At 37.5% G+C, this 27,716-nt stretch overlaps 2 protein-coding genes across 2 annotated transcripts in view; one reads left to right on the top strand and one right to left on the bottom strand.

The window, feature by feature from the left end:
• MOK (MOK protein kinase) overlaps positions 1 to 18,850 on the top strand; it is a 77,750-nt gene extending 58,900 nt beyond the window's left edge. Inside the window, exons 8-13 of the mRNA XM_044664620.1 lie at positions 3,640 to 3,741; positions 5,073 to 5,246; positions 6,342 to 6,456; positions 13,650 to 13,655; positions 18,487 to 18,684; positions 18,770 to 18,850. Coding sequence (XP_044520555.1) covers positions 3,640 to 3,741; positions 5,073 to 5,246; positions 6,342 to 6,456; positions 13,650 to 13,655; positions 18,487 to 18,684; positions 18,770 to 18,850 — 676 coding nt within the window. The remainder of the gene's footprint in view (positions 1 to 3,639; positions 3,742 to 5,072; positions 5,247 to 6,341; positions 6,457 to 13,649; positions 13,656 to 18,486; positions 18,685 to 18,769) is intronic.
• The window catches only part of WDR20 (WD repeat domain 20), a 160,865-nt gene that overhangs the window by 39,386 nt on the left and 93,763 nt on the right, over positions 1 to 27,716 (bottom strand). Inside the window, exon 4 of the mRNA XM_044664615.1 lies at positions 18,980 to 19,066. Coding sequence (XP_044520550.1) covers positions 19,049 to 19,066 — 18 coding nt within the window. The 3' untranslated portion in view covers positions 18,980 to 19,048. The remainder of the gene's footprint in view (positions 1 to 18,979; positions 19,067 to 27,716) is intronic.

Genomic DNA, 27,716 nt, shown 5'->3' with positions numbered 1-27,716 from the left:
CCACTTCCCAGCTGTGTGACCCTGGGCAAGTCACTTGACCCCCATTGCCCACCCTTACCAATCTTCCACCTATGAGACAATACACCGAAGTACAAGGGTTTAAAAAAAATTTAATGGTTTGGCTAAAATATATGAACATTATAAATAATAGTGGTGGTTGCTGATTCAAAGTATTATTGCTCAAAGTTGAAATGGACTTTAATAGCTTTTATTTATAAAAGAAATGGAAAGAGTAAAAGCAGAGAAATACAAAAGGGTAGAGAAGACATTACCCTATCTAACTAAATATTGCTCTGGTGCTCTACTCAGCCAGGACTTGTTGACCTTCAACAGGAATTAAACTCTTTCCTGAAGACAGGAAGAGAAAGCCAGCTATCCATTCACCCAAGCTCCCTCTAAGAGGCAGGTCAAGACAATGACTCAAAGGAAGGTGACTCCTGAGGCCTACTTTCTTCCCTGAGCTGACCTTCTTAAAGCTGACTTTCCTCCTGAAGGCCAACTCCTTCTTGAAACTGACTTCCTTCCCTAGCCCCAAATTTAAGGCCTTTTATAGTGGGTTCTAGTCTCTTCCCCTTTTCACAGGGGCCAATCACAGCTTCCAAATTAACTAGCACTGTGTTTGTGGGAACCAGTTCTCACCTTGTGGAGGGATGAATACTCATCAAAAGGGTTCACAGATTCCTAGCTGATTGCGTTTCTGAGGGTTTGAATTCTCTAAGTGGTTTGTGAGCTCCTCTACCTAGTTCAAGCTTTTGTTTATTCAATCAAAAAGTAGACAAAGGAAAGTTAATCCTGTCTTCACAATCTAGTCAGGTACTAAATAGGAGTACTTAAGTTATTTTTAACCAAAGTGTTAGCTCCAACTAGGCAAAAAGAATAAGGGATTCCCTTTCACAAGTGTAAACTGAGAACAAAGAATTCCCTTTTACATGTCTCCCCAAAAGCACAGTCTATCACATCACTTGGCATGTAGCAAGTATTTAATAAGAGGCTTTTTTTCTTAATTTACACATTTAATGAATATGCCAGTTGTGCCTTTATTTAAGTCATTGATAAAAATATTACACAGCTTAAGGCCAAGCACAGAGCCCTTAAACCCTACACTATAAATCTTTTGTCAGGGGGCAGCTGGGAGGTTCAGTGGATTGAGAGCCAGACCTACAGACTGGAGGTTTAAACCTGGCCTCAGACACTTCCTAGCTATGTGACCCTGGGCAAGTCACTTAACCCCCATTGCCTATCCCTTACCACTCTTCTGCCTTGGAGCCCCAATACACAGTATTGACCCCAAGACGGAAGGTAAGGGTTTAAAAAAAAATTAAAAATCTTTTGCCAATTTGACATTGAACCCTAAGGATAACTCTTTGAATGTTCTTCATGAAGTAACACTTTTGTTAATTTTCTTTTACATTATTGTGAGGAAAACACTTATGTAAACCTTAAAGGCCAGTAGAGAAATGATAATTGGTTTTATTACTGATAACAGTGATAACATTTTATTCTATATTATCCTTGTCACTTGCAAATTGATTTTCTGGCAGAAGTCTTTAGACTAGACCCAAGCTGAATCTGCCCCTCAAAGAAAGAAAGCAGGGAATATTGGGGCAAGTGACAAAGATCACTATGGTGGTCTTCAAGCTGGTGAGGGGATACTGGGAAAAACTAGACCTAAGAATGCCCCAAATTACCTCTCTTGGTAATCCTTTTAGCAATTGAACATTGGGTGGCATGGAAGCATGGTAGAGTTTCAACTTTGGAATTGGGTTTCTTGGTGAGGGCCTTTATCACTTTGGTAAATAAACAAGATGAATTTGAGTGGAAGATGAGGGGACAGAATAACAGACAACTGTATGAAGATGGAAATTAAGGAAAATAAAAGGATGATTAAATGATTATTAAGAAATGGAGATTAAGGGAATATTAACTAGGGCTATTTTCTTAAGAAACGTATAAACAATAGTTATACTTTCTCTTGAACTTTGTTAGAGTTTGCCAAGTATGCTTTCATATGCTTTTATGTAATTTGATCTGAATAACAACCCTGTTGGGGGCAGCTGAGTGGCTCAGTGGATTGAGAGCCAGGCCTAGAGACTGGAGGTCCTAGGTTCAAGTCTGGCCTCGGACACTTCTAGCTGTGTGACCTTGGGCAAGTCACTTGACCCCTACTGCCCACCCTTACCACTCCTGGGCCAAGGACGGTCCCTAGCCCGGATGAAAAAAGGAGGAGGGTTGGGCGTGGGGCTAGCAACCCCACCCTGTAAAAAAACAAAAAAAACAAAAAAAACTACATCTGCTAAAGAAATTGCAACCTAAAGTAGGGGCGGCTGGGCTAGCTCAGTGGATTGAGAGTCAGGCCTAGAGACGAAAGGTCCTAGGTTCAAATCCGGCCTCAGATACTTCCCAGCTGGGTGACCCTGAGTGACTGTGTGACCCATTGCCTACTGGTTGTGGCCCTATGCTCCTAGAATGGAGTCCCAGGATAAAAAAAAAAAAAAAAAACCTGTTAGGTGATGTAGCAGGGTGGCCAAAGAACTGCCCCTCCAGCCAAGAATTTTTGGGTTCAGGCCCAGCCTCTGATACCTATTGCTTCTGTAACCCTTGGGAAGTCCTTTGACCTCTCTAAGATTATAAATTGCAGACCATCACTGGTAGAGGAAGTTTCCTTATTTTAAGAGTCCTCTATACTAATGAAATCTTAAGTCCTATTTAATAATTCCATGACACTAAACAACTGATTTTTATAGAGTACATAATGTTTTAACATTTTCTCTTTTTTGATCTTCACAACCTTTAAGTCTGGCAGTACAATCAAATGCTTGCTTTTTATATAAGGAGATTGAGGCTTAGTAATTAAGTGACTGTCATTGAAATTTAGTGTCAGACTGAGTTAAAATCCTAACTCTTCCATCTATTTGTGCAACCTTGTGCAAGTCAATTCTCTTTTCTGAGCTTTAGTTTTCTCATCCTTAAAATGAGACAGTTGACAATGTGGAATGAAATGAGCAGAACCAGGAGAGCATTGTACACAGTAACTGAAACAATGTGGCATGAGCAGATGTAATATATTTTGCTATTAATAGCAATGCAATGATCCAGGACAATTCTGTGGGACTTATGAGAAAGAACGCTATCCACATTGAGAGAAAGAATTGTGGGAGTAGAAATGCAGAAGAAAAACATATGCTTGATCACTTGTTTATTTGGGTATATGATTTGGGTTTTTGGTTTTAAAAGATTTAAAATGAATAATGTGGAAATAGGTATTGAGTGACATGTATAACCCAGTGGAATTGCTTGTCAGCTCAGGGAAGGGGGAGGGGGAGGGAAGAGGAGAAGGAAAGGACATGAATCATGTAACAATGGAAAAATATTTTTAAAATAAAATATTTTAAAAATTAGACAGTCAAATTTGATCAGGAATACTTAATTTGCGGTTCATTTAAAGAGGGAGTTAGATGAGTTTGCAATGGATGCTAGTTAATAGACATACCTATAAGGTCTATTCTTTTTCAGCATACAGAATTTGCAATTATTTAAAGAAACCAATTTTAAATGAAATTAAAGAGGAATTCTTTATTTAATGTAATTTCAGTGTTTCTCCTATTCTAGCAACAATACTATTTTGTTATATTCTTTCAGTTTGCAGCCTCTATTTCCTGGAGCTAATGAACTGGACCAAATCTCCAAAATCCATGATATTATTGGCACACCTCCTCAGAAAACTCTTAGCAAATTCAAACAGTAAGCATATGGTACCTTTTGCTTATGAACTTGTACATTAGATTTTTGAATTAAAAGCCTAATGTTATCAACTTCTATTCCTAGCACATTTCTTAGCTTTGCCCTAAGAGGAACGTGTAGAGGCAAAGAATCTCTTTGTTAATTTGCTTTTAGCTTTTTGATATATCCATTTTGTTGCTCTTACTATTACCAATGTTTTATAAAGACAACAATTCCTACTTATATAGGCATAGTTACTACATAGACTCTGTAATTTTAAGGGGTACACTAAAGGAAAGACTGACCAGTTTGGATGATAAGCATATTATTGAGGATTTTGGTTTATCAGGGGGGCCTTTGAAAGTCAGGGCCCTGTGTTTAAATGGTCTCCAGTGAATATTGTACTTTGAGACCCTCTCATGGAAATTGTTATATACATTCCAGTTATAAATATATGTCAACTTCGTGGAGTCTCTAGAAATAAACAATATTGAACATCTCAGCTTTACAAAACTTTAGAGCTACAAAAAATCTTAGATATCATCTTGTTCAACCTCCTCATTTTACAAAGGAGGAAACCAGAGGAACTTGAGAGACATTTATTCCTGAGGCTGATGAACCAAGATAATTATGGCTTAGGTAGCTACAGTTCTTTACCATGTTCAGTGGGCTTTCTTTACAACTTCGGGGCACAGAAGCTCAGGGGTGAGAGTGGGAGGGTAGGGAGAGAGGCAGAGCTAAAATTGGAAACCGGCTTATGATTCCTGTTTACTCTATAGTTGGTTCATTAAGCTGGATTACCATTGCATTTTGTGAAAGAGTGTGCCAGCATTTGATTAAAAATTATCTTTATAATTCCTTGACATCCTCAATATTATGATTCTAGTACAGTAAGAAGTTCTTGAGGGCAATGACCCATCCCTCAGTGTTTAGGATAGTGCTTGTTACATAATAAATACTTTAAAAATTGATCAAACAATGAATAGGCATTTATTAAGTGCTTACATCTTCCTTCAAAACAACTTAAAACTTGTTTTTGGATTGGGCCTTCAGCACTAGGATGGGAGCTAGACCTGTGTTTGAATTCTAATTCTGTTACAGATATGCTATGTGAACTAAAGTGCCTTTCCCTCTCTCTGCCACAATTTCTCTGTTTTGTAAAACAAGAGGGTTGGACTCGGTGATCTTTAATGTTCCTTCTAGTCTTATAACCTATAATTCTAATCTTTGCTGCCATGTTAAACCAATGCATTTATGAAGCTTCGACCATCTCTTGGGAGATGTGATAGCTTATCAGCTGAATCCTCTCAATGATGACACTGTTGTTTATTATCATTGGGCTTTTAACACAGGTCAAGAGCTATGAGTTTTGATTTTCCTTTTAAAAAGGGATCAGGAATCTCTCTGCTGACATCGACTTTGTCCCCTCAGAGCCTTTCTTTGATCTATGCAATGGTAGAATATGACCCAGATGAAAGAATCAGTGCCCACCAGGCACTGCAGCATTCTTACTTCCGAGAACAAAGGTAGGTATTTTCTTGGATACTGGGTCTGACTCCATTTATGGACCACTGCTGTGTTGCAGGGCCAGCAACCTTCAGGGGAGGGATGGTAGAGGATCGCAGATTAGCGATGATAGGGAGGGCGTACCATGAGTTGGACTAGAGTTCTCAGAGGTTCCTCCAACCTCTATGATTTTATTATTGGATTCCTGAGAATCAATGATTCTTTTGAGAGAAGCTATTAATGCAACTCATTTTAAGGGGACAAATGACCGCTCTGGATTTATTTGAGCATGATATTTCCTAAACACTTTTATTACACCTGACATTTGATATGCTTACTTGAAGCCTTTAAAAAATCTTACTCTGCCTCTCTTCAGGTAAACTAATCCCCAGAGCAGTGATGTGAATGTAAAGGGGCAGGGTATTTTCTGTGAGGCAAAAAGTTCTCTTGTTTCATATTGAATTAAATGACTTGGTGATTTTCTTCAATGGGTAGCAGAATGATATAACAAATACAAAAATGATGGAAACATACCTATTCCTAAAACTTTAGAAATACATTTGTTTTAGACAGTAGAAGGATGCTTCACATGTTTTAATTCTTATTTTAGATTACAATATACAAACTTTTAGCAACCTATAGCTTATTAATTTGCAGGTGGAAGCCAGTCTGTCATTAGCAACTTGTAGCAAATCCACATGTAGATAATAATTAGAGTTGAATGTGTTAGCTTAGAAAAAATTAATTATATATGTGTAGCATGACTCTGAAGTAATGATATTTCTTCTACCAGCAAAGGTGAAAGTCAGTTTCATCTTTTTGTCTACACTACACACGGATGCTTATCTAAGGTGTTATGTAATTGTATGGTGACCCACCTGAATGCGTTAACTTTCCTAGGGATACCTGAGCACATACATATATTATTATTAGATCTCTAATTCCATGGGTCAGACTATCACACTAAAATTGATGAATTGGGGAAAAATGATCTCTTAACAGTTGCTGACAGCAGGTAATTGAGGCAAAAATCTTAAGACAGGGAGAGCATTTAACCATGTTATCTATGTACACTGTTATGTAATAGAGGAACATTACCTTTTTATTCATCATAGGGTGGCAGAGAAGCAAGCTCTTGCAGCCCGCAGGAAAGCAGGAATGACAGAGCATACAGGAGAAGCGGAATCATTCAAGAACGTTTGGCAGATTACAAAGGAAGGTAAAAAGCAGGTAACACATTTTGTCATGTCTGATTGTTTAGATTCCTTCCTCCCCAATTAAGTCTTACCTTCTTGTCTTAGAATCAATACTAAATATCAGTTCCAAGAAAGAAGAGTAGTGGGGGCTAGACAACCGGGGTTAAATAACTTGCCCAGAATCATACAGCCAGTTTATATCTGAGACCAGATTTGATTCTAGGAACTCCGATGCTCTCTAGGCCCTGAGCCACCTAGCTTCCCAGAAGGATTTGTTTCTAATACATGTCTCTTCCCTGGGACCTAAGGATCTGGACTTGATGACTATTTCAATTTTTATTTTATTTTGAATATTTTCCTATAGTTACATATTTCATGTTCTTTCCCTCTCCCCCAAGTTCCCCTAGCCCCCCTGTAGCCGACACACAATTCCACTGGGTTTTACATGTATCATTGATCAAGACCTAATTCCATATTATTGATAGTTGGACTAGAGTTATTGTTTAGTGTCTACATCCCCATTAATATCCCCATCAGCCCATGTGTTCAAGCAGTTGTTTTTCTTCTGTGTTTCTCCTCCCACAGTTCTTCTTCTGAATGTGCCTAGTTTTCTTTCTCATAAGTCCCTCAGCCTTGCTCTGGATATTTGCATTGCTGCTAGTAGAGAAGTCCGTTATGTTCGATTGTACCACAGTGTATCTGTGTAGAATGTTCTCCTGGATCTGCTCCTTTCACTCTGCATCAGTTACTGGAGGTCATTCTAGTTCACATGGAATTCCTCCAGTTCTTTATTCCGTTGAGCACAGTAGTATTCCTTGATGACTATTTCAGAGATTAGTTGGGAGCAGGGCATATATGTAAATGAAGTGTTGGCTAAGGCAGCCAGCCTCTTTCTAATTAAGAGAAGTTTGACAGTTGTTATACCTGAATGATAGAGAACCATCATGCTACTAGGAGAGATGTTTCCAAGTTGCAAAGAAGAGGATGTTCAATTTGATCATCATTGCTGCTGAAAGTCCATCTGTTCAGTGGTTTTAATTCTCCTCTAGACTCTTCTGAAAGGAGCTTGCTTTGGCAGTATATGAATGAAAGCATTTATCTCCATCTTACCTCTTACAAAGTATTGTACTGTATGAACTCATATATAGTAGATGTGTAGCCACTAACATGAGTTTTTAATTTAGAAATATTGAAAGACTAAATTTGCAATGTGCTGAGTTTTACTATTGCCTGTAAGTGGCTTTAGCAAATGATGCTTCATATAATAGCTCATTTCTCTAGGCTTACAAAATGTTTTTTTTCCCAACAACACAGTGAAATAGTTGGTAACAAGTGTTATTATCCTTATTTCATAGGTGAGGAGACTGAAACCTAGAGGGGTAAAGACTTGGCCACAGACGAGATAAATGTTGGAGCTGAGATTCAGACATGGGACCCCCAATTTCAAGCACATCACTCTTTATATCATATTCTTTAATATTTTGCTGCCATTTCTGTTGTTTGCTCAATTTTAATAGCTCAGTAGCTCTGGCTTTTTTTTGTGAGCAAATATTCATGTTTGGTTAGTGGATATGTCCTTCCTCAGTCAGCTTTTTTAGAAACACAGAAACCCATGTTTGGAGTAGAGATCTAGAGGATGCAGTGGACTGAAAATTCAATATGACTTAACAATGTTTAGGGAAAAGCAGCAAAAAATGCTCCCAAATCTGGTAGTCCTTTCTGGAGATATAGGCCTGTATTTTCATGCTCATAAGGAGCTCTCAAGGAAACTGCTCCCAATGCAGATTAGCCCTTATTCTTTAACTTAGTCTTTTTTTTTTAAATCCTTACCTTCTGTCTTGGAATCAATATTGTGTATGGTTTCCAAGGCAGAAGAGTGGTAAGAGTTAGGCAATGGGTGTCGAGTGACTTGCCCAGGGTCACACAGCTAGGAAGTATCTGAGACAAGATTTGAATCTAGAACCTCTCATCTCTGAGCCTGGCTCTCAATCAGCCACCTGCCTGCCCCTCTTTTACTGAGTCCTAGAGAGCTGCCTACAGCTCTGAAAGGTTAAGGGACTTGCCCAGGGTCACACAATCAGTACTGCTCAGAAGCAGGACCCCCGACATATTGAGGCCATATCTAAGTATTAGCTACGCTGCTTTTTATAATCTGAGACTGTTCATAAATAGAGGCCTGTATAAAAGTGGTGATAACCCTGCTGTGCCCACCTTAGAGTGCATTTAAAGTATAATATTGGAGTCTGAATGCCTCATTTTAAGGAGAATATTGACAAAGTAGAGTATGACATGAATAAAGCAATGAAGATGGTGAATGGAGACCATGCACACTCCTTGTGCAATGCCTCTTTGCTTATTCTCCAACCCATGCCTTCCCATCTTGTGCTTATAATCGAGTTTTTGAAAGAGAAGACCGTGTTGACTTGATGACAGAATGTAGGAAGAAGCGAGGGGGAGGGAACAAGCACTTTTTGAGCAACTACTTTGTTCCAGGTGCTATGCTAAGTCCTTTACAAATACTTTCTTATTTCATTGTCACAACCACTGAGCTTCAAGCTTGCTTGTCAGTTTACTGGACAGCCCAGGTTGGTGTTCTTAATTCATTTTTCACCTACTCTAACCCTTCTTCCACACAGTTACCAAAGGGCAGTCCCAACCATATCCCTGTCTTATTCAGTAAACTCCACTGGCTCCCTATTACCACTCACATCAAATACAAACTATTCTCTATAGCTTTTAAAGCCATTTACAACCTGGTCCAACTTAGCTATCCAATATCACTATGCAATACACTCCTTCCTAGGCAGCTCAGAGGATAGAGCCCTGGGTCTGGAGTCAGGAAGGCCTGAGATCAAATCCAGTCTTAGACACCAATTGTGACCCTGGGGCAAGTCACTTATCTTCTGTTTACCTCAGTTTCTTCAGTGGTAAAATGTGAGTAGAGGTAAAATGGCTCAAGGCCTTGAAGCTAATTTGTAGTAGGGCTGGGCCTTGACTGCAGATCTTTTTCCTTCTAGTCCAGTGCTTTTGCTTTTAATTTTTTTATTCTAAATTTGACAGATACTAGTAAACATGAAAATTCCATACAAAGGACAAAGAGTACTATTATGAAAACTTTTTAAAAAGTATATAATAAATTCAACATGATTTCAGAGCTTATCTCCCTCTGAACCTCCTTCTGTTTTCTTCTGTGCATTTAAAAAAATACTTAAATGACCCTCTTTTATTTTGATATTTTTTCTTGGCATCATTATTATTCACCCTCTCTCTTCCCAAATAAAAATAAAATCCTCTGGTAACAAATAATTATAATTAAGGAAAACAAGTCCATACATTGACCATGTCTAAAAATGCCTATCTCCTTCTGTACCTCTAGTCCATTAAATCTCCTGTTAGGTAGCATGCCCCATTCTTAGCCCTCTCGAATCATAGTTGATTGTTGCATTGATTATAGTTCTTAAGTCTTTTAAAGTTGTTTTTTTTTTCCAAAAAGCTCTATTGTATAAAATTCTGGCTCTACTCACTGTACTCTGTGTTAGTTCATACATTACAAAACTTTCAGAGTTCTCTGAATTAATTGATTTCCATCTTTTTTACAGTACAATAATACTCTATTATATTCATATACAGAAAATTCTTGCTTTATGTATATAATAAAACCATTTTTACATGATGTGAATTTTCACATGGACATGGGGAAGGGAGAGAAGCAGGAAGAGGACAGTGTGGTGCACACAATTCAAGGAAATGAGGGGGAGAATTAGGAGGAAGAATATTAAGTGGGAGACAGAAACTTTGAGGGCTGGACATGAAGACAGACAGGAAAGAATGGGTGGCATGTAGGGGCCAAGGACAGACATGCAGTACCTGGGGTGGACTGACAGAAGAGACATATGGGTCTGACACAAGAGTGGACAGGTGGGCCGAATGAGGTAGGGCTCTCCTTTCTAGCACTAATGGTATTAAGCTAAGTCCTAGATCAGGCAGGGACCAAGATCTCTTATTCTTCTACTTTTGCTTGGAGGGTTGTTTTGTTGTTTTTTGTTTTGGTGGCAGAGTGGGAGATTGTAGAGTGGTAAGCCAAGGGGCAGGAGTGGAAAGAGAGAGAGCACAATACTATAAAATTAATATTAGGTGAGCTTTTTGGAGTGTGTATTTCTTTCAGAATTCTTTATGTAAAGTCAGATTTGTGTAATGCAAATTTATATAAAGTGAAATATATTCTATTTTGTATTTTTTCATTCTTTTGATTTTGTTTTATTGTTTCTTGTTGTCTCGTGAAGGCATTAGCTTCTATTTGCCCAATTCTAATGTTTAAATAATGAATTTCTTACATGATCTTTTGATCCTCTTTTTCCATTTGGTCCATTCTAGTTTTCATGGAACTCTTTTCTTCAATGGATTTTTATGCCTCTTTTTCCAGTTGATCAATTTTTCTTTTTAAATTATTATTTTCTTTTGCATTACTTTCATTTAATTTCCCCATTTTTCTTCAACCTATCTTTTATGAAATCTTTCAGCGCTTGAGACCAATTTCCTTTTTTTTTTTTTAGTTTTGCATGTTGTTGCTCGGATCTCACTGATCCCCATTGACTCTGTGTTTCACTGTCACCATTGAAATTTTCTAGGATTAGTGTTTTGCTCATTTTCCCTGCCTTTTTTTGTCCATTGAATAGGATTCTGAAAGCTGATGATTCTTCTATTATGCTGGCTTGTAGGGTTAGGCACATTTTGCCCTGGGGCTAGGTCTTCACCTGTGCAGCTTGAAAGGGCCCAGTGCTATGGACTTCTGGGCCTCACTGTAGGGTAGTGCCATGGCCTGGGACTTCAAGGGTTGTGTCTGGGGTGTGGGGTGCTCTGTTTCTGGTGTAGATTTGGTCCTAGGATCCTTAAGTTGGTCTATGCCTAGGTTTAGAACCTGGCACAGTAGGTGGGGGAAAGTGGTTATTCAGCACTCCTCTGTATGCAATTTTGCTTTCAGTTCCCCCTTATCCCATGAAAATCTCTGCCTACCTTTCAAGTTGTATTCAGTGTAAGAGCTCCCTTACTCTATCTTGCTATTGATTTTTAACTCATGTTATTTTGAGGTGCTTTTAAAAAAAAGATTGGTTTAGAAGGATCGTCAGAGCAGTTTCAGCTTTTGCTGCTACTAAGCTGCCATCTTCCATATTCTATTTTGTTCAGCTGTTCACAGGTGGGCATCCCCTTAGTTTCTAGTTCTTTGCTACAACAGAAGCTCATTTTTGTACAATGGAGTCCTTTCCTTCTTTCTTTGATCTCTGGGGGTAGAAACCTAATAGTGGTATTACTATAGTTTAATGATATTGGAATTATAGTTCAAAATTGCTTTTCACAATGGTTGGACCAATTCCCTACTCCCACAACAGTACAGTAGTATACTGTTCTTCAATAGTTGTCATTTCCCCTTTTTTGGATCATCTTTGCTAAGCTAATGGAGGCTAAATGGAAACCTCAGTTGTTTTAATTTGCATTTCTCTTATTGTTATAGTAATTTAGAGCATTTTTTCATTATTGTTGATAGCTTGCTTTCTTTTGGAAAATGACCTTTTCATATGCTTTGACTAGCTATTAAGGAATGACTCATAAATTTTACATATGCATATATCTGTCTATATACATATTTATTTATAAATCAGACCTTTTATCAAAAAAACTTGGTTCAAATATTTCCTCCCCAGTTTACTTCTGATTCTGATATTAACTGCATTGATTTTATTTGCACAGAATAGAAATACGTATATTCTTTTCTCATTCACTAATTGCCAGAGATCTGTCATTTCTAAATTTTCTAAAATCTCATTCAGGTCCTTAACTTCTTTCTTGTTTATTTTTTTGTTAGATTGAGCTAGGTCTAAAAGGAGTTGGTTGAGGGTCTGACCCAAACTATTATCATTTTTCTATTCCAGTAATTCAATTAATGTTTCCTTTATACATGCCATTTGGTAATATATTTTATTTCTTTCTTTATTTTTATAAAGCCCTTACCTTCCCATCTTGGAATCAATACTGTGTATTAGTTCCAAGGCAGAAGAGCAGTAAAGGCTAGGCAATGGGGATCAAGTGACTTGCTCAGGGTCACACACTTAGGAAGTATTTGAGGCCAGATTTGAATCTAGGATGTCCCATCTCTAGGCCTGGCTTTCAGTCCACTGAGCTAACCAGCTGCCCTGGTAATAAATTTTAAGTACTAATATTTATTTCTCACTTTCTATGGTTCCTTTTAGGACAATGTAGTTTCCCTGTTTATTTTTTCAATTCTGTTTTTATATTATTGCTTTATCTGACATCACAATAACTTCTCCTGCTTTTTAAAATTCACCTGGAGAACAGATTCTTTTCCAGAACCTTTTTTTTTAATGCAGTTTGTATCTCTAGGTTTCAAGTCTGTTTCTTGTAAACAATATATCTTCATTCTGCTCTTCTTATTTGTTTCATAGGTGAGTTCATCACATTCAAGTTCAGGGTTATGAATGTTAATTGGATTTGCTACATCATTTTCTTCTTAGATTTTTTTCCCTCTTTGACACTAGCTACCTCTATAGAAAAACAGGAAATGAAAAGAATGTGATCAATACTGGCGATCTACCACTGAAGCAATATATCTACATTCTACTGCTCTTCTTCTCTACCTCATCCTGATCCTGATCCCTACTTATTACTATTTCTTTCTTTCCTCCTAAGTCTCTCCTTCACAATCAACTTCTGAGGTTGAAATTTTATTTTGCTTGTGACTATTCCCTCTCTGGCTCTCCCCTCTTCTCCCTGTCCTCCCCATTTCTGTCTAATCTGTTTCAACATCAAACTCTTTGTGTATCTGTCTTATATTTCTGTTTTATTTCCTTTATCAGATTTGAGTGAGTTCCCCTACTTCCTGCTCTTTCCTTCATGTTGTACACTGTGAGCTCCTTGAGGGCAGAAACTATCTTTTGCTTCTTTTTTGTATCCTCTGCACTTAACACAGTGCACTTAATAAATGTTTACTTTGTATTGTATATTTTTCTTACATACCTCAGTTATAAAAAATAGTATATTCCACCCCTTTCTTTCTTCCCAAATGTATTCCTTCTTTTCTATGAAGTCCATTAAACAGGATAAACACATCCCCCTCCCCCCCAAGGAATCCCTTCATTGTCTTATTTTACTCTCTTTGGCAATCCTTGAGACATTAAGGTATGGAAGGGAGGGTACTTACTTCTCATTTTAAAGAGACAAGTTGGATAGGTATGAAAAGATAAGTTATACATAACAGATTTGTGGTTTTATATGTACAGTCCATTCTGTTTTGTGTTTCAAAATGCTAGTTGTTTTTGGTGGTTAAGTTCAGAATAAAGTGGGAAACCTCCCCAAAGTTTTACTCAGCTCTGGTCTTTTCATTAAGAATGAAAGTTCTGCGTTCCATTAAGGGTCCATTTCCCCTACCTCAGTCTTTCATGGTAAATTATTCTTGGTTTTAAGCCTTTATTATTCTCCTTTTTTTGAATATTATATTTCAAGATTTCCTCTTCATAGTTGTAGTTGTCAGGTCTTAGTGTGATTCTGACTGAGGTTACTTGGTATTTGAACTTTTTGTGGATTTTAGCATGGACATTCCTGGGAGTTTTCATTTGAGTTTTCTTTTTAGAAGGTGCCTATTTTATTCTTCCTTTTTTCACTTTGATTCTAGTCAATCTGGGCAAATTTTCATTTAAGATTTCTTGAAATATGGTAGTTAGTGGGTAGGGGTAGCATTTAAGCCATGATTTTAAGAATTTAATGATTGTTAAATTATTTCTTATTTTAATAACCATAACACATTTTCATGATTGGTTGTTTTTGATAATAGATATCTTAGGGTTTTTTGCTTGTTATTTTCATTCTTTTGATTTTGCCCTACTCTTATTGTCCAATGATGTCATTGATTTGTTTGATGTAGTCTAATTTATAGGAAGTCTATTACTTGGGTAAGAATTTCTACCTTTTTTTCTAAGTTATTTATTCTCCTTCAAGTTCTTTCTTATAGACCTCTTAATAAACAATTTCATTTTTTATCTCTTGCTTCATTTTTCTCAGACACTCTTATTGTTGCCAGGCCATTTTCATATTCTCTGAGGCTTGTAGTAGTTGTGGAATTACTTTCTTCTTCTGGGTTTTTCTCTGGGCTTAAAATATTATTTCTTCAGTGTTCTATATGTTATTCTGTTTACTCCTATCTCTAGTCTCAGTACCTGTTTTGGATTTCTTGCTAGAGCAAAGTCCTAACTATTCCAGCATTCTTCTATGTGATGGTCTGATACTATTTAGGTTTTTTTTTAAATTTTAAACATTTATTAATATTCATTTTTAACATGGTTACATGATTCATGCTCCTACTTTCCCCTTCACCCCTCGCATTCCCCCCACCCATGGCCGACACACATTTCCACTGGTTTTATCCTGTGTCCTTGATCAAGACCTATTTCCAAATTGTTGGTAGTTGCATTGGTGTGATAGTTTCGAGTCCACATCCTCAATCATGTCCACCCTGACCCTTGCGTTCAAGCAGCTATTTTTCTTATATGTTTCCTCTCCTGCAGTCCTTCCTCTGGATGTGGGTAGCGTTCTTTACCATAAATCCCTCAGAATTGTCCTGGGTTTTTGTATTGCTGCTGGTACAGAGGTCCATTACATTCGATTTTACCATAATATATCAGTCTCTGTGTACAGTGTTCTTCTGGCTCTGTTCCTTTCACTCTGCATCAGTTCCTGGAGGTCTTTCCAGTTCACCTGGAATTCCTCCAGTTTATTATTCCTTTTAGCACAATAGTATTCCATCACCAGCATATACCACAGTTTGTTCAGCCATTCCCCAATTGAAGGACATACCCTCCTTTTCCAGTTCTTCGCCACCACAAAAAGTGCAGCTATAAATATTTTCGTACAAGTCTGTTTATCTATGATCTCTTTGGGGTACAAACCCAACAATGGTATGGCTAAATCAAAGGGCAGGCATTCTTTTATAGCCCTTTGAACATAGCTCCAAATTGCTAGCCAGAATGGTTGGATCAGTTCACAACTCCACCAGCAATGCATCAATGTCCCAATTTTGCCACATCCCCTCCAGCATTCATTACTCTCCCCTTCTTTCATTTTAGCCAATCTGCTAGGTGTGAGGTGATACCTCAGAGTTGTTTTGATTTGCATTTCTCTAATTATTAGAGATTTAGAGCACTTTCTCATGTGCTTATTGATACTATTGATTTCTTTACCTGAAAATGGCCTATTCATGTCTCTTGCCCATTTATCAATTGGGGAATGGCTTGATTTTTTATACAATTGATTTAACTCCTTGTATATTTGAATAATTAGACCCCTGTCAGAGTTTTTTGTTATAAAGATTTTTTCCCAATTTGTTGTTTCCCTTCTGATTTTGACTATATTGTTTTTGTACAAAAGCTTTTTAGCTTAATATAATCAAAACCATTTAATTTACATTTTGTAATTTTCTCTAACTCTTGCTTGGTTTTAAATTCTTTCCTTTCCCAAAGATCTGACAAGTATACTATTCTGTGTTCACTTAATTTATTTATAGTTTCCCTCTTTATATTCAAGTCATTCACCCATTCTGAATTTATCTTGGTGTAAGGTGTGAGATGTTGATCTAAACCTAATCTCTCCCATATTGTTTTCCAATTTTCCCAACAGTTTTTGTCAAATAGTGGATTCATGTCCCAAAAGTTGGGCTCTTTGGGTTTATCATACACTGTCTTGCTGATGTCATTTACCCCAAGTCTATTCCACTGATCCTCCTCTCTGTCTCTTAGCCAGTACCATATTGTTTTGATGACTGCTGCTTTATAGTATAGTTTAATATCTGGTACTGCTAGGCCCCCTTCCTTCACATTTTTTTTCATTATTTCCCTTGATATTCTTGACCAAATGAAATTTGTTATAGTTTTTTCTAATTCAGTAAAGAAGTTTTTTGGTAGCTTGATAGGTATGGCGCTAAATAGGTAAATTAATTTGGGTAGAATGTTCATTTTTATTATGTTATGATACTATTTAGTTTTGATCCCAATCTTCTGGATTGCTCTTCCTAGCTTCCTCTTCCCCTGGCATGCCTTTATTCAGTGTGCTGACAGGTTTCAGGACTGTGGTCTTTAGGGCTCTTTGATGTGCATTATTTAGTAGTGCTGCAGACTTTTGGTGAATCAGTAAGCTAATAAGCTTACTGATTAAAGCTTTTACTTACTATGTGCCAGGCATTGTGCTAAGCATTGAAGACACAAGTAAAAACAAAAATAATCCCTGCCTGCAAGGAGCTTACATTCTTTTTTTTTTTTTTTTTTTTTTTAACTTTTAACCTTCTATCTTAGAAGGGTTCCAAAGCAGAAGAGCAACAAGGGCTAGGCAAGTGGGGTTAAGAGACTTGCCCAGGGTCATAGATCTAGGAAATGTCTGAGTTCAAATTTGCATCCAAGACCTCCCATCTCCAGGCCTGGCTTTCTATCCACAGAGCTACTTAGTTGCCCCTAAAAATTTTACATTTTAATGGGAGAAGACAACATATAAAAAGAATGCTGAAAAGTGTAGTGGTCAGAGGAGGCTGAGGAAGATACTCAGCACAGGGGCATGATGGAGAAGTCCAGATTGCAGCCTAATGAGAAATGAAGAGATATTTAGCTTGGCTGCCATCTTTAAATGGAAGTTCTGGGAGATGTTATCTATTCAGAAGGGAGGGACTACAGGAAGAAGGGTAATTCTAGGGCTGAAGTGATCTTTTAGGATTAAGAGTTTTCTGTTCTCAGGCATGATAAGAAGTTTGGATAGCAGCCAGTGGCAAGGGGGCAGCCTGGTCTGAGTATTGCCAACTCCTGATATGTGGTCAGAGAATTTTTGGTTTCTGACTTCCCTCTTTCCTCTTTGACCTTAGTCACAGGAGCACTCGAGGCTTTCTGTACTAGGTATAGAGCATCGTAAGCTTCAGCTGTGTTAGGACCGTGGTGGCAAACCTATGGCATGCATGCCAGAGAGGGCACATGCCCCAGCACAGAGTTCATTATTAGAAAGCCAGAGGGATGCGGGGCTGGGTCATTCCCCTCCCCTTCTCCATGCGTGCCTGAAGACATTTCTTTCATCATTCTCCCCTCTAAAAGGTTCGCCATCACTGCCCTACAAGGATCTGAGAACTGGTAAACATCTGACTTATTTACCTGTGCTCCCCTTGGCTTTTCTGGGAGAACCTCTCTGAGCCTGCAAGGTTTAGTGCTTATCATTTGTGATGTCCTGGGCTAGATGAAGATGCATAGTGTAGGCTGTCTTTGGATTTATTGATCTTTCATTGGTCTAGAATATGTGGGAGAGCAAGCTGCTTCTCTGACCATTCCCACAGCCCTCTTAAGTGTAAGTCCCAGAGCTTTTCCCATCATATTGTACTGTCTCATCTCATCTAGATATACAGATATTTTGGTTTAATGGTCAGTCATAGTCCATTTATAGACCCATCTGGCTTGAGTATATAAAAAAAAAAATCCTTACCTTCATCTTAAAATCAATACTGTGTATTGGTTTGAAGGTCAAAGAGCAGTAAGAACTAGGCAATGGGGGTTAAGTGATTTTCCCAGGGTCATACAGCTAGGAAGTGTCTGAGGCTAGATTTTGAACTCAGGACGTCCCACCTCTGGGCCTGGCTCTCTATCCACTGAGTCACCCCGCTGCTTCCCCTGCCTATGGGTATTTTTATTGAAACTAGGTATAAGACAAGTTAAAATAAAGGGCTCCATAATACTTCTAAAAAAGAAGGAACCAGTTATTTCATGGAACTATAAGATGTTACAACTTAAAAAGAAGGATCTTAGCAATAGATCATCTAGTTGAGTCCTTTCATTCTACAGACAAGGAAACTGCAGCTCAGAGACCAGAAGAGACTTGCCCAAGGCCACACAGCTAGTAAACAGTGGAAGAGTCAGGATTGAAATCCAGATTTCTTGATTCTTTCCAGGTCTCTTTTGCCCAAATTGTAGTAAAATGACTTTGTGTGTGTGTGTGTGTGTGTGTGTGTGTGTGTGTGTGTGTGTTTTTTAAACAGTATCTAAAGCAAGCTGAAGAGCACCCAGAAAGGCAGGGATCTACTTATCCTGTGGAACTACCCAAACTGAAGGTGCCTGGAGTAACCAACCTCTCATCCTACTCCAGCCCTACACTGCATGCTGTCCTTAGTGGCTCTGGGACAAATGGAAAAGTGCCTGTCTTAAAGCCTCTGAAATATATTGGAACAAACAAGAAGGTACTAGTTCTGACTTGCTCTTAACAAACTGTTCTCAGAGCCTGTGAGAGTTTTCACTTGAACATGTCTATAATTTCTTTAACAGACAGATACACAGAAGGACATTAAGTCTAACATGAAACAATACCATTTGCCCACGATAGAAAGGAAAAGTGGAGGATACTGAACAGCTTGTCTTATTTCCAGATACTTGGATTATAAAACCAGGCATGAATGGAAGCAGAGAAATGGAATCAACTATGCTTCTGGATGTAACAGAGGGGCTTTGGGGAGCAGACAAGTGACAGTGCCTTACCTGGAGGCTCCCTGAAGTGCTCTAGGACCTTCACGAGATAGGCACGAGATGGTTAAGGGTTATGTCTAGTCAGCACTTGTAGCTTTCCTGAAAAGACGTCAAATGTTTAGCAGATCAGAAATGCACTTTGTATTTTCACCTTCTAAATGCATGTATTGTATTTTCCACTTGAATGGATTTGTGAAAAGCACCAAATTCTAGGGGTTTTATTTCATTTTAGGGGGGGTTAAGACTTTTTTTGGAGGGAGGAGGGCATTTTGTAAACTTTTTATACAAAGTCAAAACAGGTAAAAAACGTTTTATATTGTTATTTATATCTTGGTTTTCTTGAATTGTGAGCTCTGTGCATTTCATAACTTCAGTCTGTTTGAAAATGTTATGTTATTAGAACATTACCAACAGGAAGAACTGAATAACTACAAAGCACTTGTGTGAATGTTTTATGGATTATGTTCTTGGAAATAACTGATTGTGATATTAAAGAATAAGCTATCCTATTTTTTAATTCTAAAGATAAACCTGTGTCCTTGTGAATCCCTTCAACCTTATTTTGTAGCTTCTGGTAACACAAAGTAATGAAAAGTGCCAGTCACAAGGACTTCCACAATGCTTCATTTTGTTTTATTTGATACATTCAAGGAAAAAACAAAACTTTCTCATGGAAATATGCATTGTTTCCTACTAAGGACTCAATCTGGCAACAATCGAGGTAAGTGCAATCATATAATCATTAAAAATGAATGTAGGTCTTCTTTCTGAAGATGCCCTAGTCCTCCAGCTTTGTCTGAGCACAACAGAATGGGCTTTTTCACACTGACCCTAAAAGCACACTCCCCCCCCTCCAAACAAAGGTAAAATACTTTGGTTCTTTCTTTAAAAACAAACCATAACTCAGGCAAACCAAGGCTCTGGCTTCCATGAAAGCGTGCTGTTATGATGAGGCCCAAGTGGGCTTCTGCTCAGGGGGGTAATCTGGGATGCAGGACAAAGAATCGTTGGGTGTTTCAGTTGAGTAGCTGAATGATGTTGCTTTTTGGTTATAATGTGTCAGTGACATTGTGGTGAAATTATGTTAGAGGGGGCAACACCATATGGTTTGTGCTTCTTCCTTGCTTCTCAACTAACTTGGTGGAAGCCAATACTTGGATGGCCATTTTTTTACATTTCAGCAGTGTTAGGCACGAAATGAAGCCTGGCACAAAATTTTCTCCCTTCTCATGCATGTCGAGAGCTCCACTGTAAAAAATACCAGTACCTTGTTATAATAATAGTACCTCTGATTTCTAGAACAGCAGTTTAGGGTTTACAAAGCACTTTCCTCAAAACTACGAGATGAGGTAAGTGGTACAAACATTTTATCCCCTTATCTAAGGAAAATGAGGCTGTGATCACTGAAATAACATAGAATTGGGACCTAAACATAGACCTTTTGACTGTATTTCCCACCTCACCAGAGCGACTGTTTTGCCCAAATTCCCAGATAAGAAATGGGATAGTTGATCCAGTTATCTTCTGACGTTTTTCTTAATAGAAATACTTAACTTGTATGCTGTTGGGATGTGGGAATGATTTCTTGGTCACAAATATTTTTTAAAATCTAAAACCTCTTAGGTCATTGTCTCCAGTTGTGCATCTTCACTTCCTGGGTTCTCTATGTTAATCCAAATCAAATACATACTTTTTCATAGTACCTTGAAACCTAGTCCATGGAAAATAATGCTTATTTGGAGATTCTCTATAGATTAAAACACTGGGAAGGAAGTTTGATAATCGTTGGATATAAATTACATTAAAAGAAAGAAATCAGTTCAGACAGATATGAATTAGAAGTTAGTTTTAACCCATCTTAGATTAATGCTCATTTCTACATAACACAAAAAGTTTTCTTATCTGGTTAATTGAAGGCAGAAGGTCAATAAAACAGGATAATTCATTGTGTTGTCTCATGCTCTGCAGGGCAAAAACTTGGGTTAACTTTGCTTTAAGGACAAGGATTCCCACAATGGTCCATTGTGCTGCTTTAGGTTTTGCTAAAACTTCAAACTACTAGGCAGGAAAACTTTTAGTGAATGTTGAAAAGGAACCAAATCATATACAAAAGAACCAAATATGCCATCAGCAGAAATTAAAAACTATTACAGGCTCCACATCCCAGAGCAGCATGAATTGTATTTAAATCATATGTGAAGAGGAGCTGATTGAAAATGTGATTTTAAAAAAAAAATCCCCTTTTAATTTGGATTGAAATATAAATTCATTTTTTCTATAACATTTATTTGAAATTTAGCAATAATGGTGGGGGAGCCTTAGAATAGAATTTCTGAAAATGTAGCTACAGGGGCCAAATATCCTTCACTGAAAACTCAGGATACTCAAGAATGAACATGGTGCATGGCATGGTGGATGAAGGGCTGGGCTTTGAGAACCTGGATTTGAATCTAGCCTCTGACATGTAATATAGTGTATATGTATGTGTTTTATAATTGTAGTGAAATTTGTTCCATTAAACAATTTAGGATGCTTTGAAGCTTATATGCATTTGGGAAGCGCAGGGCCCCCTTTTCTAGAACATAGAATCAGAACAAGAAATAGCCCTTTCACTTAGTAGTATTACAGTCATTAACTGTTTTCTCTGGTGAGACAATGAGACATGAGGGGATAGAGGAGACAGACAGGAACCATCTTTTTTTTAAGGCCCTCATGATATTCCCACCCATATATACATAATATATGTATATATAATATATAATAAAAGGGAAAATCTCAGTAATCTTTTCCATAAATTCTTGTTAGCTGATTAATAATAATAGCTACCACTTTAAGGTGTACCAAAATGCTTTACAAATGTATCATTTGATCCTCATGACAACCCTGGGATATAAGTGCTTTTATAATCCTTATTTTACAGTTGAGGAAACAGAGGCAATCAAGCTTGTGACTTGCCTGGGGTCACACAAGAAGGATCTTAAGGCATATTTGAACTGAAGGTCTTCTTCTCAACTCCAGTCCAGTAGTTCTTTTGTACCACCCAAATGCCTGATTGATCTCTCAAGGTTTATAAAGTACTTTCTTCATGCCCCTGTAAACCTATTAGCAGCACACCTATTAGCATCTTTATTTTACAGATTAGTAAAATGAGGAATAGAGTTAAAGAGTCACATAGGTAATCTGTCAGTGAAGGGACTCAAATACTTGATCATCTGACTCTTACTTTACTGTCTGTCCTTCATTACCTGGTCAGAGCTAGTCACTTTAATTAGAATGTCTAAGTCTTGGACTGTCTTGTGTGGGGAGAGGGGGGAAGTTTGAAGAATTCATTAGTTATGGATCCTGACCAGGCGTAGGCAGGGACATTACCTAGAGGTTCTTAGCTGGAAGGGCCTTCAGAGGCCACCTACTCTAGTCCCCTCATTTTACAGATGAAGAAATTGGGGCCCAGAAAGCCTAAATGACTTAATTGACCATTGTCATTTCACTACTAGGTGTTCTAATCAGGATTTGAACCCAAGTCCTCTCCAAATCCATATTGCCTTGAACCTGACAACAGCTGAATTCTTTAGGAAGTGGTTTAGGTTAATTTATTCTATGTTGGTCACTATCTAAAAATGTCATTTGAAATATTCACATTAGGTTTACTAAACCAGAGCCTAAGCACAGTGTCTGGCACATGGGAGGTGCTTAATAAACACTTGATTAGGAAAATTCTTATCCTTTGATATAAATGATATAAATCAAGAGTTCTTAATCTGGGGTCCACAGTGGGTCCATAAACTTTGTTGGGAAAAAATACTTTTATTTTCACTAACCTTTAATGGAAACATTTCCTTCAATGATTTGAAAACGTTATTCTGAGAAGGGGGCCACTGGGCTTCACCAGACTGCACAGTGGGATACATGATGCACAGAAAAGTTTAAAAATCCCTGATATAAGGAATGGTGTACAAAATCTTTATAAAAGATCTGTCACACTGTTAGAGAGATCCAATCAAAATGTTGTTAATTTGCAGGTGCTGGTATTCAAGAAACAGGCTTGACTGAAACCTGTCTACTGTTAGTTTTCAACAGACAAACTAGTTTCTGGGAAAAAAATGGCAGAGGGATGTACAAGAATTGCTCCCTGCGAGAGGCAACTCCTAAAGCTGTAGAAGGTAAACATTAGTTGTTATCCTTGACAGGTCCATTAAGATACCTTCTATATCTGATATTAGATCAAGGTTATCTTGTATGATAAAATGCTCCTCCAGATGAGAAGGTACCAGGTACTGGCATGAGGTGAAGAAAACGCCAGCTCTTCCCCAGGTAGGTGGATGTTGCCTTACTCATTCTGGCTCAACAACTGTCCTAGACACTTGCTAGCAGTAGGTCCATTTCCAGTTTGTAGTGACAAACAGCAACTACCTACAGCATCACCAGGTAGCAAAATTCGGTTGGCTACCCTTGGTCAAAACAGGTGTTCTCCTCCTGCTCACTGAATTCTATTGGTGCCTTCAGAGTAGCTAATGTGAGTTCTTCTGTGGACTTAGGATTACGAGATTTATAAATGGAAGCAACATCTAGTACTAAGCCCTCAGTTTGGAAGAAAATGAGGTCTAGAGATGTGGAATAATAACTTAGCCAAAGTAACAGCTGAGCTGGGTTCTTTCCCCTGTGATACTGCCCATATTCCATTATGGAATAAGCAGACCCCCAAATTTGTGATGTTTGTTAAGTCTGGAAGAAATCTTGCAAATCATCTCATTTTGCCCTCTCACTTGAGAGGTAGAGAAAATGAGGCAAAAAGAGAGGGAAATGACTTCTCCAGGGTTGCAGTGAGTGAATGAATAGCTGTCCAGGAACAGAACCCAGTATTTTTCCCACTACATTGCTTTCAAGTTCAATTCCACATCACTTACCCTCACTACTTCCTTTCACTTAACCTATTTTCAGAAACAGGACGGATTTCAGTGAGATCAGAGGGGTTTTGCCTAGTTCCAAATGAGAGATTTTATTTTTTAAAATTTCATTTTTAAACCCTGATCTTCTGTTTTAGCATTAATACTGTGTTTCAGTTCTAAGGCAGAACAATAAGGGCTAGGCAATGGAGGTTAAGTGACTTGCCCAGGGTCACATAGCCAGGTAGTATCTGAGGCCACATTTGAACCCAGGACTTCCTGTCTCTAGGCCTGGCCCTCAATCCACTGAGCCACCCAGCTGTTCTTAGAGAGATTTTAAATAAGAAAAATGGAAGAGTTTGCCCCTTGGGAAGAGTCCACTTAAAATAGTGGACTATAAATTATTTATAAACATTCCTGACCAACAAGATTCTAAAGGCATGTATTAGGTGTTTTATTCTAAAGCAATTCAAACTTGAGTCTGAAAGATCAAAAGAAAAGTTTTTTAAAAAAATAGGTCTCTTTCCCTCAGTCTCAGGCCTTTTCTTCCTATATCCTATTCTGATTTCCATAGCTTTACATCTAGATGTAAGCAATTTATTTATAAGACTGTTTATGCCTTTTACTGACCAAGAGTAATTATTTTTTCTCTCTGTGCTCAAAATGACTAAAATTTGTTTAGGTTAGATTTACTGTTGCAGGCATGTGACCTACTGTTGTAAAAACAGTGGTGCAGTATTTAGAGTGTTGGGTCTGGAGTCAAGAAGCCATGGTTTTAAATACAGCTCTGAAATGTACTTGTTATGACTCTGGACAAGTCATTTAACAACTCTGCCTTAGTTTCCTCAACTATAAAATGGACACCTACCTCCCAGGGTGGTTGAGAGAATCAAATATGATAATATATAAAATGCTTAGAATAGGGCCTGGCATATTAGTCACTTAAACAAATGTTATCCCCTTCTCCTTTTAAAATTGTAAGTACCAGGATGATAATATATAAGAAAGTTAAATGGCTGTATAAAAGAGGTTGGGATTAGATTTGTTTTGCAGCAGGGGCCAGAATTAGGACTGTCCCTTGGTGCAGTGGAATGGATATGAACTTTAGCTTAGTACTTTCCAGCATGAGAACTATCCCTCAATGGAAAAGGCTGAACTTCATGGTGGTCTATTATGAAACACTGAGACACACATCATGTTTTCAGCCTAACACTGTACATACTTACCTAGAAAGCTGCTTTTAAAGTTTTTACTGGTATGAACTGCAGCTCTCTTGGGACAGGGAGCAGTTTTATGAATAGAGAACTAGAAAATAGAGACTTGAACTAGTTGTTTCCAAAGGAAACTGATATGTTAACATTTTCAATCTGAATATGGTCTGTGGCAAGTAATATGCCACATCCTTCATCACCCAGAAGGAACTGTTTGTCATGATGCTGTACACTAGAGGCTTCAAATACAGGGCCAGCCTACAACACTTCTAAGTGCAGCTCAAATGGATTAAAATGTAATTGGGAAATATTTAACAAAATACATACAAATACAATAGAATATAGAGAATATCATACTTTAAAACTAAGCCAGTGTGCTGCAGCCTGCAGGAATCCTTATAGGAATCAATGGTCTCCATTTCTGAGTTTGACCCCGCTGCTGTATTATACTTAACCTACATAGTTTTCTCAAGAATATAATTTAAATAATTAGTGTTCATAAAACCACACAGTTAGCCAAAAGTTTCTTTAGTATTTAATATGCATGATTGTTGTCCTGGATGTCATTCGATTTCCACCTGTAATTTCCTACAAACGGACAGGAAATAATATGACAGAGATCCAAAATCCATCTAAGACATCATTCTGCTTGGTAGTTGAAAAACTTGAGTTGAGCAAGGGTTTTTTTTGGGGGGAGCGGGAAAGGGGCATACTTAAGATTTTCTTTAAATCGTTGGCAATCTTACGCTTCTTAAAATGGTGGTGTTGCTTGTGTCAAAGGACATCAAAGATGATTTGTCACATGGTACAAGCTACAAAATACCAAATAACCCAGGAGACATTCTTCTATTCCTCTTGTCTTTCATAGTAGCTCTTTACTAATGTATAGTAAAAATACTGTAATAGCCAGAAGCCAACTGTAATTGCCCTCCATCTGTAAAATAAACCCTGCAATACTTTGACTAAAAATGTCACACGCATTAAATTCTTACATAGCCTTCATTCCAATGTTTGGTTAGTAACGATGCTAAAATTTTGATGCTCTTCATTTTTAGCCTTGGATCTTCAGTAAGACAACAACAGTCGACTTTTTGCAGAAGTCCTAGGACTAAGAGTGACCAGTTTACCCACCCTGGAATGGAAGTCCAAGTTCCCACACAGGTGAGGGAGAACAGTAGGATGAGCTTGTTCAGTCACTATTTGGTCTATACACTTCTCCTTGAAGAGAAAGGGAGATTTAGGCAAATCTTTGGACTTTTGATCCATTAAGAGCAGTAGCGTACTTAGTTGTTAAAGGGAAACTTGAAATCCATCATCCCACACCCTTAAGAAGAGTGGCACTGATACAGTCACAAAGGCCTTTGCCCTGTTCCAAATTTTAAGGAATACAGTGTAGCACCACACATCCTGTATTTTTAATTCATGAAAATCCTTATTTCTTCTAGGTTATTTTCTTTTACTTAGGGTGATAAATGATCTTACTAACATCTAATCAAATACATGTTTCATAAGTTTTGTTGCTTTATGGTCTATGTTTTCACCAAATAAACACCCAAAAAGGTATAATTGTATAATGACTTTTTTTAATGAGAAATATTTTTCTACTTGGCAGTTGCTGGAGTGACAATATTTTTCTGGTGTATATCTTAAAAATATATTTGGAGAGAACCTGAGATAAAGGGTCACTTGTATCCAATTTAATTGGCTTAACAGAAAAAAAAAATTAGACCTGAGAAAGAACTAGACATCTTAGATCATATTATACTTAATCAGTATGAAAAGCACCTTTATCCTTAATCCTTAATCATGTTTAGATTTCTGTAAGATTTCTAAATGCAAATTGTCCTTATAGTTGTGATCTAATTTTTGATCTCATGAGACGTATGTAGATCTTTGCACATAAGGATTTATGTCAGAGGAATTGAATGGTGAGCTTAAAAAAAATACCACAAAGTCTGTGAAGATTCTATGTCATAACACACACAGAGTCATCCTGGTAGAAAAGGACAGAAGGAAGGTAGAGACTGAGATCTAGAGAATAAAGTCAGTATAGAATTAGTAGTTTTCATGAAAAGCTACAGTAAAATGGAAATGTAAAGGTCTGGAGAGGACATGGTGTTCAGGGAATAAAATAATTTTTAACCAAACATTTAATTCAACAAAAGTCTGGTTACATCAAAATTGAGTTAATTTAACAGAAAATAAACAGGCTGCATATTTAAAATAGTTTAATATTAATGTTTTTTCTGAGTTAGAAATATGATAATGAAAATTACTAGGTGAAAGCCATTCCCCCCAATCACTAAATTACATTTATACATATAATACAGAGATGATTGCAATTAGAAACATTATTATTAAAATAAAGGTTTAATAGATACAAAGGATTTCTTATCTCCACATCTTAGCATTGCTGGGAAGTCCATTTACCCATATTGAAAGTACTCTACTATCATTAAACTATTTTAAGTGCAATTTTAAAACAAATCTATGATTGCAGCATCCATCTTCCTGAATTATATACTGAAGTCAGAAAAATGACTCTCTGAGTGCATTCCAGGCTGTCTTCTTACCACCTCAAGTATAAAAAAAATCAGTGCAAAAAAACAAACAATGGTTAAGTACTATCTGATAACAATTGAACTCGAGGATATT

The sequence above is a fragment of the Gracilinanus agilis genome, chromosome 2 (assembly GCF_016433145.1).
Source record: "Gracilinanus agilis isolate LMUSP501 chromosome 2, AgileGrace, whole genome shotgun sequence".
In the NCBI taxonomy this organism is placed as follows: Eukaryota; Metazoa; Chordata; class Mammalia; order Didelphimorphia; family Didelphidae; genus Gracilinanus; species Gracilinanus agilis.
This window is presented reverse-complemented; position numbering and strand designations above follow the sequence as displayed.